At 31.6% G+C, this 14,393-nt stretch overlaps 2 protein-coding genes and 1 pseudogene across 5 annotated transcripts; 2 read left to right on the forward strand and 1 right to left on the reverse strand.

Annotated features, from left to right (window-relative positions):
* Window positions 1–1,423: 1,423 nt before the first annotated feature.
* On the forward strand, window positions 1,424–6,217 carry LOC146942652 (bZIP transcription factor RISBZ4-like). 4 transcript variants are annotated; one of them, XM_085756712.1, is made up of 6 exons: window positions 1,424–1,613; window positions 4,675–4,792; window positions 4,890–5,040; window positions 5,134–5,209; window positions 5,432–5,557; window positions 5,645–6,217. In XM_085756712.1, exons 1-6 carry the CDS (start codon window positions 1,485–1,487, stop codon window positions 5,954–5,956), a joined length of 912 nt encoding a protein of 303 aa, XP_085612838.1. In that variant the 5' UTR covers window positions 1,424–1,484; the 3' UTR covers window positions 5,957–6,217. The 4 variants fall into 4 exon arrangements, with proteins under 4 accessions (XP_085612838.1, XP_085612841.1, XP_085612839.1 ...); XM_085756715.1 differs by having other exon boundaries at window positions 5,137–5,209; XM_085756713.1 differs by having other exon boundaries at window positions 4,678–4,792.
* A 346-nt stretch (window positions 6,218–6,563) lies between these two features.
* On the reverse strand, window positions 6,564–7,377 carry LOC146942653 (calmodulin-like protein 3). Its single transcript, XM_085756717.1, has one exon. It carries the CDS (start codon window positions 7,220–7,222, stop codon window positions 6,680–6,682), a length of 543 nt encoding a protein of 180 aa, XP_085612843.1. The 5' UTR covers window positions 7,223–7,377; the 3' UTR covers window positions 6,564–6,679.
* Window positions 7,378–10,453: 3,076 nt separating this feature from the next.
* Window positions 10,454–11,321, forward strand: LOC146942654 (nuclear/nucleolar GTPase 2 pseudogene; annotated as a pseudogene).
* Window positions 11,322–14,393: the final 3,072 nt, after the last annotated feature.

Here is a 14,393-nt window from a genome sequence, read left to right on the forward strand (position 1 = left end):
GACAAATTAAATATTGATAGTCAAATTAATGGCCAGAATAAGCAATCGATAAATTCAGAAATAGAAACAAAGTTGTCATCATTGCTTTAATAAAATAAAATGAATTAGTGGTAATTAAACTATACAAACATCTAGATTGAGTAGTGTTGTAGCATTAATCGATCCATGGGGCAATTGCATATCAGTTTAGTGGGTGCGTAATTTCATTATAAATGATTTTTACGCTGACGTCGAGTTGAATTGAAGCTGATCACTACTATCTTGCCATTTCATATTGTGATTTTTTAAAATTATTGGCTGCTTATACAAGACAAGATACTATCAAAGATCCTCTGCTTCACGGCTGAAACAGGTTTTGTGGTGGGTACGTAATCTCAACTATCAAGGTGCCATGCTGCTTTTCTACCGTGTAGACCTGTGATCAATGAGTTCATGTATGTGTGGTTCCAATTTTTGAGGGATTAGAATTGATTATGGACGTGTTTGGTTTCTGTTGACTAGAATTGATTATGTCTTCAAAATTGATTCCACTTAAAGCTATGATTTGTAGTTTTGAGAAATGCTAGCAACACTCTCTTTTGAACACTCTCTTTAGCACTCATTCTTTTATTGGGTGAAATCAGTGTGAGACCTACACATTGAAAATGGAACCCACATAAACTGATGGGAGATACATTGATTTTACCCAATAAAAGAGTGAGTGCTAGAGAGAGTGTTCAAAAGAGAATGTTGCTAGCATTCCTTGTAACTTTTGATCCTAGAATTGATTTTCACACACTATCAAAACTACTTTTGACCAAAATAAGTTCTATCAAAATCAATTTGCCCCATTACACAACCAAACACACGGGAAATAGTTGATGTAGCAAAAAGGACAAAAACAAGTGCTCATTCCTCACGCACGCTAGAATTTTGAGAATTATATGTTTGAATTGAAAGAAGAAAAAAAATGGTCCCAAGTAAGAATGTGGTGAATTATTACTTTTTTTTTAAAAAAATATTTTTGTCTCTTTACATTGTTAAATTAATTCATGTGATTGAATCTCTATAGGGTCTTTTTCTGCAAAGAAAATATTCAATCTATTTATTTTAAGAAAATATAAATAACAAAATTAAATAGGAATTTTTTTTAGGGGTAAAATTTAGATGTGTCAGTTCACAAGAGATTCTCATTTGACAGATTCGGTGATAAACGGTCCATATTGCATTGCAGCAAAACCCCATGACATCATCATAGGGTTCATATATATTATAATTAGTGGTAGGCTACTTTCGTAATTTAAATAATTTCTTCTGACATATTTTAACGTCATGTGCCGCCCAATTTAATTTCATTTTCCCTAAAGTAATACTACGTACTAATAATCGCACGTACGTGTGCATAATATATTCTATTTATACCCTTGAAGCTCCTAACCTCACTCCCTTTTCCCATTTTCTCTATTCTCACCACTGTTTAAGTTTTCTCTCTTCTCCGGCGAGCGATGGCAACAACGGAATCTGATCTTGATGAGTTTTTGAATCTCGATTACGAGTTTCGGTATCCAAGTCTTGCCGATACGGAGGCATTCATGACCGGAGTTTGCTCCGCCGCTTTCCAAACTCTCCTACCGGTAAACTCTTCTCTCTTTCTTTCTCTCTCAGTGATTGATCAATTTTTGTTTCTTATTTCTGAAACTGAAAGTAATTTTTTGCCACGTCTGATGACGTGGAATCCTACCATGCAGTTTGGGTGAGGATCGCTCAACGCTTACTTAACCGGAAATAACAAGAACAAACTTTAGCTTTAGAACTACCATGTCTTGAAATAAAATAAAATAAAAGTGACGATTTTTCCTATAAATTTAACTCTATTTGTTTAGTAAGTTGGATAATAAAATGAGTTAATTGTTTTTGAAATCATTTATAACAGTGTTCCAAATTATATATAAGTAAAAATTTGTCAAAAAACTTACGTATTTGATACAAATTTCAAATCAAATACATCAGTTTCTTGGCTGATAATTTGGGATTGAGATATATGAGAGAAAGGGAGGTATTGGAAATTTTGCTTAAAAAATAAAAAAAAATGTTTGTGGACATATTGGGGAGTTAAAAGAGGGGAAGTGAAAAAGGTCATCATGTTGAACGAAAACCTAAAGTAGGGATGTGGGTTGCTTCCTTATGAAGATTTTTTGTGAGCAAAAGACTTGGTGGGTGATGTGTAGACTGCTTTTTATTTGAGTAAACTAGTGTGAACGCATGACTTTGGGGGTGTGGGCCTTTTTTTAATGCTGTCTTGCTCTCTTTTGGAGTTGGACCCCCCAATGTCTTCAATTCGTAGTACAGTTCCAGCACCAAGAATCTTGTCTTGATTTCTTAATTAAGATTATTAGTATAATATTAGTGGTGGGAATCGAATCCTACACAAGATTAATATTCTTTGCATTCGGTTTACTTTAAATTCAAGCAGCCGTTGGATTGGTGGAACTTAGAATTATAAAGAAGACTAGTACTAATTTCCAAGCTATAGTCGTACAAATATTTCCCTCAAATGAAAAAGAGTCTGCTACACCCATGACTCTTCAAATGAATAAAGGAAAATGAATTTATTGGCAAAGAACTATAATATTAATCAACGTTTATATCTCTGGTTAGTGCAGAAGAGATACCAATCAATTTATAAGTTTTAGAACTTAAAACATTGTGAAAGTCCTAAGTTACATTTGAAGAATTGTGTGTAATTTTGTCAACATGATGTGAGACCAATAAAAATGATCCACGAGAGAATGGTTATATAATATATAAGATACTTTACATTTCCTAAAAAAAAATTAACATATTTTACGTAGAATATAACAATTGTTATGAAGGGGGAGAGATAGAGAGGAGGGAGTGTGAGGTAGGGAGAGAGGGGGAGGGTTAAATTTCAAAATAAAAAAGGTATATGTAAAATTTTGTCAAATACTTTATAAGTTTGAAATAGATCTAGCATTTTAAGAAATTTTGAAAATGTCAAAAAATTGTTCTTATTACTTTTGAAAACGCATTCTTATCACAATTATTTGTTACGCAAATCTTTCATCTTCAATTTAATCAAACAAATTTTAAAATCTTTCATCTTCAACTTAAAATAAACATAAATTTTATCAAATGAAATAAGAAATGCACTCCTAACGTAAACCGGTCGTTGTTTTTTTTAAAGCAAACGAGTCTTAGTTATTGTCATGTAGAAAGAAGTACACTTATAAGCTATAACTAACAATTTAGTGTCTTATTATTTACTAGGTTTATCATTTTTTTGGTAGAACTATCTTCACCATCTTTTGTAATTAATATAATTAATCTCGTTAGGAAAAAGAGTTTGATTTTTAAGGACAAAAAAAAAAAGAAACAAGAGTTTGATTTTGATATATTGTTAATAGAGAAAGTTTTACACGGTCGGTAAATCACAATATACTACTATTATACATGTGACTTTATAAGAAGTTATAATTAAAGTCAAATCCCTCAAAAAAAAAAATGAAATTCAAATATTAATAATCCAACGATTACACATAATTGATCCACAGTGTAAAACTATTAATTTCGTCGAATGAATACTTCAAGACTAGGCGCAAAAACAAAACAAAAAAACTATAAACTACTAGTAGGGTATCGAAATTAATATAAAGGTACAGGCCAAGACCAATTTGAATAAGAATCTTCTCCATCTATCAAATGAAATTGAGAGCTCTATTACTAAAGTTTTTATGTAAAAATAAACTTTTTTTTACAGATGTAAAAATATACTCTTTTTTTTTGTACTAGTTGAATTATTATACGCTCAAAGTATTAATAACAAAACTTTCTATTTTTTTTTTTTGGCCAAATACCTCCCTGGATCCTTTAAGTTTCATGTTTGTAACAGATAGGTCCTTTAAGTTTTTTAGGTAACAGATAGGTCCTTTAAGTTTCTAAAGTTTCAGATAGATCCTTAACGGAGTTGATATGAAGGACATATCTGAAACAAACTCGAAACTTAAAGGACCTATCTGAAACCTTAGAAACTTAAAGGACCTATCTGTTATCTAAAAAACTTAAAGGACCTATCTGTTACAAACATGAAACTTAAAGGACCCAGGGAGGTATTTGGCCTTTTTTTTTTTAAGAAATGAAGAGGATTTATATTTCATAAATTTGAGACAATTTCTCATGCAGGAGGTTTACCAAAAACACGCTATCAGTATTCAGTAGTGTATTTTACTACAAATTTGAGCAATATAGAGACAGATTGTAAGACGGTCTAAACTTTTTTTTTTTCAAACTGTCTAAACTTGTTCCAACTCAACTTGAAAAATGTATATGGAAACTTTAAAAGATACTACATGGTTGCACCAACAACAAAAAATACTATATGGTTGGTCAAAAACATTTGAGCACATCATTTATGTAGAGGCATAAATTATTTTAAAAATACACATTATTTAGTTATTTGCTTTAGTCACAAAAAAATTATTTAATTATTTGCTCTTTCTATTTTTTTCTTAAGTATGTCGACCTATGTGATTTGATGAAGTGATACTTTGTAACATCCATGTGAAGGGTAAAAACAGAGAGATTGATGTAACAACAGCCCTTAAGAAGAATTTATTTTAGAATTTGATTAAAATGTTGTAAAGTTCCAGCTTATGTAACCTTTTCATGATTGAATAGCAGGATGTTGTGAGTTCATTTTCAACTTGTGGTGGACTAACAGACTCCCAAAACTTCACTCCCAAACATTCCACCATCAGTGCTACTATTGATTCTCAGCCATCTATTTATGGCACTGGTATGTATGGTTTATTAACTAGTCATTATTTCCTACACATCTCAACATTCCTCATACATGTAGTTTGACATTTTGGATTGAATTGCATATGGAGCAGTTGGAAGCCCAGTTTCAGCTAATAAACCAAACAACAAAGAGAATAATATCAAAGGGACATCAAGTGGTTCATCTGATCCATCCGACGAGGATAATGAATCAGGTCATTGTGAACAAATTACAAATAAACTTGATATGAAACGCCATAGAAGGTATTTCTGTCAAATTAAAGCACTTTAAATACAACACTTCTTATTATATGTGGTTTTCAAATGATGATATAATGATTCGTGACATGGTTTCAGAAGGGTTTCTAATTGTGAGTCAGCCAAGAGGTCAAGGTGGAGAAAACAAGCACATTTGTCTGAACTTGAGTCTCAGGTAACTAATCAATGTTTTGGAAGTCACTAATTTAGTTTCTGAAATTGTAGGTAGGTTACACAATTTGATATCTCATGCAGGATTTTGAAAGTTAGTTAATTCTGAGAGAAAATTCTAGGAAGCCTACTATTTCAATTGAAGCATGATCTTTTGTGAGATGTATAACAGCTAAACAGCATAAGTAGTAATCACTTTCTTCCCATTTGAATTTTGATCTCTCAGGTTGAAAAACTGACACTGGAAAATGCAACACTATACAAACAGTTTATGGATACTAGTCAACAATTTCATGAGGCTGATACAAATAACCGAGTGCTAAAATCAGATGTAGAAGCTTTGAGAGCTAAGGTATACAGTGAGTTTATTCTATAATTATGCATACAAAAATAAATATCAATGACTGAAGAAATTCATTTACATATGCTGTTATAATAGGTGAAGTTAGCTGAGGATATGGTCACTAGAAGTTCTTTCACCACATCACTAAACAATCAGTTTCTTCATAATCAACGTCAAATGAGCACAACACCACAACTCAACATGACTACCAGTATTCGCCGCATGCCACATGTTTCGCCAACCATCAATGTCCTGCAGGGAAATAATAGTGCCTCATACGGTGGTGTTGCGGTTGGCGTGCACAATTCGAATCTTGCTGGGTTTGGAAACTTGGACGTGCCTTACAATGATGTCGTCGACAATGGGGTCCTAAGCAATGCTATGAGTTGTGTAAATATTTGGCCTTAATTAAGGGTTTCACTTGATCACTACATCAAATTTTATATTATGTCGTATCTTGTGTATTTCATTAGTAGATTAAGTTATTGTATCAATATAGTGTGTGCTCATGTTGAACGTTTTGTATAAAAAGGACTTGTTGATTACTCTGTGACTGTGTATTTCTCATAGTAATTCACTGTGAGAAAATTAACCTCTCACTTTGTCATACAATACCATTCAATACAGTGCCATGAAAGATTATGTGTGGCTGATATTTCCCTATTAAAATTAGAGTTGATAACAGCAATACCATGATGAATGCTACTCTGTAATGTTTGTTCTTCATTTATGTCTAATTACAATTATTATTAATTAATATTTGCACCCATTCAGTGAATTCATGTGCCAAACACCTGGCAGGAATCATCAGGCAAAGTTTCATCAAACTTGCTCAGATCTTATCCTTGTTACAAAACCTCAACTATCTTATTGTTTTATATTTTCGTTTATATGCTGCTAAATTACCAAAACAAAGCTATGATGTTATACATGTCAAATTAAAAACGTGTAATTTCTAAAATAAAAGAAAATGATTTCATTGACATGCACTGATTGTTGGAGATACACACGAGAATGATGTGTATAGATCAAACCAATTTAATTTAACTTAATTTAATAGTTTACAGTTGAGGGATCAATAATTATTATTACATTACCCTAAAATCAAGGAATGAACAAACTGGTAAAGTACTATCCCATCATCAATTCAAACTCACCAAAATCAACTTTTCCATCAAAGTTCAAATCAACAACCTTAACCATCCTTTCAATTGTATTCATATCCCAACCTTTATCCAAACCCAAGCAATCAAGCACTCTCTTCAACTCCATTGCATCTATATATCCATCACCATCCTCATCAAATATTTTGAAAGCTTCAAGCAATAACTCACTTCTCTTTGACATATCTTCCAATTCACCAAGCACCTCTTCAACAACCACTTCTTCTTCATCATCATCTTGGAAGGCTTTGTTCTCCTTTTGATCAGAACCATAGATCAAACCAAGCTTCTCCACCACTTGCCTAGCATTTTCCTTCTTGATTCTTCCATTTGTTTCCATTCCAAAGACAGTAACAAGAGCTCGAATCATCCTTTCGTCGAGCTTCAGCATATTATGTTGATGATTTTGATCAAGGTGATCATGATGAGGCATTGAGTTTGGTGGTGATGAGTTTTTGAATGCTTGTAAAAATTCAACTACAAATTTGGAAAATGCTTCTGTTATACCCATTTGAACCTTAATAGACCAAAAACACTATGATATAACTCTTGAATACTACTTTGAGTAAAATAAAAAGTAAAAAACTCTTGAATACTACTTTGTTATTAGACAAAAATAGGATTGGAAGAAAACAAGCGAGTAATAGAAAGCATAGTGGAAGATTTTGTTTCAATGCTCAAACTTGGGTGACACTTCTTTTATAGTTGGATCATTTGTATTATGCCCTTGTTTCAATTGTAAATCACTCAAGTGCCACTGTTTGGTGCAATTATCAATTAATAATGTTAATAATTGTATGCAATTTTATATTTGCATTATAGAGTTCCAAGGCAGCTGGCACATCAATTGAATGTGTTAAGTGCATAATACATGCATTAGTGTAAGCAGTATTAGATTAGATGTATTATGAATTTTGGTTTACTATATTGTATCCAAGGCATGGAAAATTGATAATATGACTGAGAAGTAATCATTAGTACTAAAGATAGGATTGTGTGTCCCCATGAGCATAGCTCAGTTGGTAGGAACATGCATTGTTTTATGCAGGGGTCGGGGTTCAAACCTCGGACACCCCACCTATTCACCTTAAAAAAAAATGAATTCTAGCCTATAGATTACTTAAAAAAAAAAAAGATAGGATTGTGTAATATTTGTCCACCAACACTCCACAGTGAGTGGTCTTCATTGATCAGCACCAGATCCAGGTTACAATTTGTATTTTATGTATGTTCTGGTCAGTTGTTGTAGTAATTAACTTTGGTATCGAAATAATTGATTGAGTGACCTAAAATAATATTTCATCCTTGTCAAATTATGTCACTTTAAAAGGTTTCTCATCAATTAAGAAATGTAGTTGATATTATTGGGAGAAAAGAAACTATGAATCACTTTACAAAAATGTTCTTCATTAGTATTAGTAGAATAATAAATAGTAAAAAGTATAATAGAAAAAACATGATTAATTTTTCATTATTATTGTAAAATGACATATAATTCAGGACAAATGCCATGTAATTTGGAATAAGCATATTTTGTTAGAACGACATATAAAATTAGAACAGATGGAGTACTTTTAAGAGGTCTAATTATGAAGATCAAAGAAGAACATTTAAAAGCATTGATATTATGTGATTTTTTTTATTGGTGAGTTTTTAATTAACATAAGAGAATAAAAAAAAAATCAAACAATTAATTAATATTTTTTTTTAAAAAATGGTCTCCATTACATATAATTTTGACCAAAATGCAAAAAAAAAAATCTTTAAATTATTAAAAAATAAAAAGAATTACGGTGTAGTAATTCATGTCAGTTTAAAGAAAAATTTCACACAGATTAAAAAATTCTTATAAATATAACAATTTCAAAGAATTATCCTTAAATAATAGTTTATGTAATAAACATAAATTGAAGTATAATGACTTTGAAAGAATAAATTATACTACTGTAAAAATGACATTTATTTTAGGATGAAGGGATTTAAGTTTCTTAAAATTAAGAACAAATATCATATGCCCGTTGCGATCCTCATGTTCCCCATCCACATGACACTTTTCCATCACATTTTTCATAAATTCCCCTTTAGTAGAATTGGGTTTGACAATTAAATCTAGCCAAATATAAGTATCATAAATTCATAATTTAACTTGATACTCCCTCCGGTCCTTATTGTAAAAAATATTTGACTTTTTAGATTAATTGAATAATCGATGTATCTTGTTATTAATATAGACCAGATACATTACTTAATCAATGAACCTAAAAATTCAAATGTTTCTTATAATAAGGATCAGATGAATTACTATAGCTATTTGAAGGAGACAGACAAAATACTCCCATATTGATGATTAAATCTCTAGTTATTTATAGGTAGATTGGTTCTAGCAAGGACGGAATGGTTTTTCGCTTTGTATTGATGTGGTTGAAGGCCAAGCAATTGGTCTACCTCATGCGTTGTTTTGGGTGAAAGAACTAGGATCGAGTAATGTGGATTTTGAGGTTGTCTCTCAAACGGTAGCTTCGAAGTTTAAAAGCAAAGGGAACAACATCACGAAGTTTGGAGCTATTATTCGCGATTTACATGGTTTTTTTTTTCTTCACAAACTCTTATGTTAAATTTACTACTCCCTCCGTCCCATATTACTTGACCTAGTTGACTCTGTCACGTATGCCAATGCACAATTTTAAACTTAAATTTCTTTAATAATCTACTAGAAAAAATTACAAAAATTTGATATTTTGAAAATATTAATCGAGACGAATCTAACAACATCTTATATGCTATATTTTGTTTTTATATATTAGTAGAAAAATAAAGTCAAAGCATGTTATATGAATATTGCAAATATTCTAAATAGGTCAAGTAATATGGGACGGAGGGAGTATCAATGAGAGCATCCATATTGGTAGGGTCTTTACCATTTAAGATCCGGTACCTCATTGGTACCCCAATGTGGAAAAAAAAATAAGGGTGTCTCTTAAGACCCAGGGTCTAACTTAAGACCCTCAATCTTAAGTGGACCCCACACCACTTTTCAATAAAATAATCATTATATGAATTGTTTTTGTTGTTTCTCATTAATAAATAGTTATTGGTGTGACCCATTTAGACCTTTTGATAGAAGATCTCCATTGGAGTGGTCAAGTACCTATTAAGTACTATTATTAAAAAATAATAAAAAAAATGATGTGTCTATGTGGGACCCATTTAAGACCTCAAATGTGAAAGTCTCCATTGTGGATGCTCTCATTGATAGTAAATTTAACATATGAGTCTAGAGCGACCACGTCTAATATTAGTCTTCACATTTTCACCGATGTACCCACTTGTATTCGTACTTATAATTATTTAAATGAACTAAGTTATTTAAAAAAAAAAACTCTAGTTAGATGTGAAAAAGAATTACTCCAATGTAAGTGACAAATGAAATAAATCAAATATTGCTTCAAATGGGTGTATTACTTGGTACACTTCCTTTTATTATCTTATCTTATCTTAATAATACTCCAAATGTAGGTGACATTTAACATGGGAAAGTATAAAACCTTCCCACCATGGGAAAGTTTACTTTAGCCATTAGATTAATGGCTTAAATGCACTTTTGGCCCCCTATGTTTTAAATAGTTGCAATTTTAGCCCCCTAACAAAAAAAATGGATATTTTGACCCCCTATGTTTTGACCCTCTTTTGATTTGCTGATTTTGATCAGTCAACGTCCATGTGTCAAGTCACTTAGCTGAGGTGGCATACATGTGTGTAATTATTATTTAAAAATTAAAAGAAAATTATTTTGGCAATTAAAAAAAATAAAAAAAGGATGAAATATATAGAAACATCACGTCTCTCTGCAATGGCGAAGATGCTGCTAATTCCACCTTGCGGCCATTCTTCGTCTCTCTGCAATGGCGAAGAAGAAAGAGCGAAACGTTAACCTCTCCGGTAAACCAAAGCACTCCAACGACGCCAACCGGAGCAATGACTCCAAGACCGAGAAGCGCTTCGCCGCCACCGTCCTCCGTCTCAAGATGTACAAAACCTGACCCGTTCGTAACCGTAAGGGTCATGTCTTGAGTAATGAGTTTCAATCCAAAGATCTTTCATCCGCCAGAATCAAACCCGATCGTCAATGGTTCGGGAATACTCGTGTTGTGAATCAGAAAGAGCTTGAGTTTTTCAGAGAAGAAATGGCGAAGCATAGTGCAAGTAATTACAATATTATTCTTAAGGGGAAGAATTTGCCTTTGTCGCTTCTCAATGATTATCAGAAGCAATCGAGGGTTCATCTTCTTGATAGAGAGCCTTTTTCGGATGCATTTGGACCTAAGACTAAAAGAAAGCGTCCAAGTCTTTTGGCTTCTGATTATGAGTCTTTAGCTAAGAAAGCTGATGGTTCTCAAGATGCTTTCGAAGAGAAGCATGCTTCTGGTACGGCTGCAGAAGCTGATAGAGAAGCATTTGAAAGAAAATTGCAAGCAGAAACACATGGTGCTTTTATTGAACAAGTGCGATCTAATTCCTGCTTGGGCAACAAAAGGATGGCTTGGAGGAGGTCACGTGATGTTTCTATATATTCCATCCTTTTTTTATTTTTTTAATTGCAAAAATAATTTTCTTTTAATTTTAAATAATAATTACATGCCACCTCAGCTAAGTGACTTGACACATGGGCGTTGACTGGTCAAAATCAGCAAATCAAAAGAGGGCCAAAACATAGGGGGTCAAAATATCCATTTTTTTTCTTAGGGGGCCAAAATCGCAACTATTTGAAACATAGGGGGCCAAAAGTACATTTAAGCCTAGATTAATTTGAGAACACAATCTCATCATACACTTCTAACACTAGATTATTTCTTTTTTCTCTTGTCTTCAACCTTTCCTTCCTGATAACAACCTAAAGAATTCTTCCAACCTCACCAATCAAAATTCTTCAAAGTCATTGAACTTTTGGTACAACCCAGAAAAAAAAATCTCAATATGAGGAATTTCGGTTCAAACTAATTCGAAACATCATGAGAAGGTGAAGGGGGTAATGGTGCTGAGATTTTATTTTTTATGGGTTATTTTCATGGTATTTTGTTGCTAGAAATCACTGAGCTTGAAGAAGAATTGCATGGCGAAGGTTCAGTCTTTCTCTTTTTGCAACTTTAGTTAGCTGCAAAATGGGTTTATTGTTTTGGGCGATGAAATTGAAAAAGAAGGAATCTTTAAAAAAAAGTGAAAGGGTGAAAGAATGAAATCGGGAAGAATTTTGATTGGTGAGGTTGGAAGAAAGAGTTCTTTGAGTTGTCATGGATGAGAGGTTGAAGACAAGTACAAAAAATAGAGCGTGGGTAGACTATAGTAAGATCAGTATTCCTCTTCAATCTCACCATAAAAATCAATTGTCCCATGGTGGGAAAGGATTAACCTTTCCCATGTTAAATGCCACCCCAGGTAAGTCACAAATGAAATTATTTATATCTTAGGCTGTAGATTGAATCAGATTTGTGATACAGCCATTTTTTAAATCATGGATAGACAGAAAACGCGTTCAGTTGCTGTGCCAACAAATATTTAAACTTATTTTTGGATCATTTTGTTGGCCTTTCTTCCTGCAATAATTGTTGTCCATGTCACGTGCACTATTTTTAATTCATTGACAGATGTAGTATTGTGAATTTTTAGAGTTGGAAATACGATCCATACAAGGGGGAGAATGGTGCGAGATTCAATCCCCTAGATATACAGAGAATGGGAGGGGGTTGGGTGTGCGGGGTGGCAAAAGTTATGGTGCATAAGGAGATCCTTATGCACCGTGCATAATTGCTTTCTACACCCAACATAATTGCTTTCTACACCCCAAGTGAAAAGAATTATTTGGGTCCACTATAAAATCTATTTGTTTGTGGGCCTAATAAAGCTTCATATTATAATTTTTTTCTTAACAATTTATTTATGCAAAATAGCTTATTCGAAATAGTTTATTTATGCAAAACAACTTATTAGAATGATTTTTTAAAAACCGCTTATTCAAAACAACTTATTTATGCAAAACAGCTTATTCCGATTAATTTTAAAAACCAACTTATTCAAAATAGCTTATTTATGCAAAACAACTTATTCGAAACAACTTATTAGGATCACTTTTTTTAAAACCGCTTATTCAAAACAACTTATTTATGCAAAACAGCTTATTTGTTCAAAACAGCTTATTCAAAACAGCTTATTTATACAAAACAGCTTATTCCGATTTCATTTTAAAAAACAACTTATTCAAAACAACTTATTTATGCAAAACAACATATTTATGCAAAACAACTTATTCAAAACAGCTTATTTATGCAAAACAGCTTATTCGAAACAACTTATTTATACAAAATAGCTTATTTGTGCAAAACAACTTATTCAAAACAACTTATTTATACAAAACAGCTTATTTGTGCAAAACAACTTATTCAAAACAGCTTATTTATACAAAACAACATATTCTGATTTCATTTTAAAAAAACAACTTATTCAAAACAACTTATTTATGCAAAACAACATATTTATGCAAAACAACTTATTCAAAACAGCTTATTTATGCAAAACAGCTTATTCGAAACAACTTATTTATACAAAAGAGCTTATTTGTGCAAAACAGCTTATTCAAAACAACTTATTTATACAAAACAGCTTATTTGTGCAAAACAGCTTATTCAAAACAGCTTATTTATACAAAACAACTTATTCCGATTAATTTTAAGAACCAACTTATTCAAAATAGCTTATTTATGCAAAACAGCTTATTCAAAACAACTTATTAGGATCACTTTTTTTAAAACCGCTTATTCAAAACAGCTTATATATGCAAAACAGCTTATTTGTTCAAAACAGCTTATTCAAAACAGCTTATTTATACAAAACAGCTTATTCCGATTTTATTTTAAAAAACAACTTATTCAAAACAACTTATTTATGCAAAACAACTTATTCAAAACAGCTTATTTATGCAAAACAGCTTATTCGAAACAACTTATTTATACAAAATAGCTTATTTGTGCAAAACAACTTATTCAAAACAACTTATTTATACAAAACAGCTTATTTGTGCAAAACAGCTTATTTATACAAAACAACGTATTCCGATTTCATTTTAAAAAACAACTTATTCAAAACAACTTATGTATGCAAAACAACATATTTATGCAAAACAACTTATTCAAATCAGCTTATTTATGCAAAACACCTTATTCGAAACAACTTATTTATACAAAAGAGCTTATTTGTGCAAAACAGCTTATTCAAAACAACTTATTTATACAAAATAGCTTATTTGTGCAAAACAGCTTATTCAAAACGGCTTATTTATACGGAACAGCTTATTCCGATTTCATTTTAAAAACAATATATTCAAAACAACTTATTTATGCAAAACAACATATTTATGCAAAACAACTTATTCAAAACAGTTTATTTATGCAAAACAGCTTATTCGAAACAACTTATTTATACAAAACAGCGTATTTGTGCAAAACAGCTTATTCAAAACAGCTTATTTATACAAAACTGCTTATTCGAAACAACTTATTTATACAAAATAGCTTATTTGTGCAAAACAGCTTATTCAAAACAACTTATTTATACAAAACGACTTATTTGTGCAAAACAGCTTATTCAAAACAGCTTATTTATACAAAACAACTTATTCCGATTTCATTTTA

The sequence above is a fragment of the Medicago sativa genome, chromosome 3 (genome assembly GCF_051527215.1).
Source record: "Medicago sativa cultivar Bolivia chromosome 3, Bolivia_mono, whole genome shotgun sequence".
Lineage (NCBI taxonomy): Eukaryota > Viridiplantae > Streptophyta > Magnoliopsida > Fabales > Fabaceae > Medicago > Medicago sativa.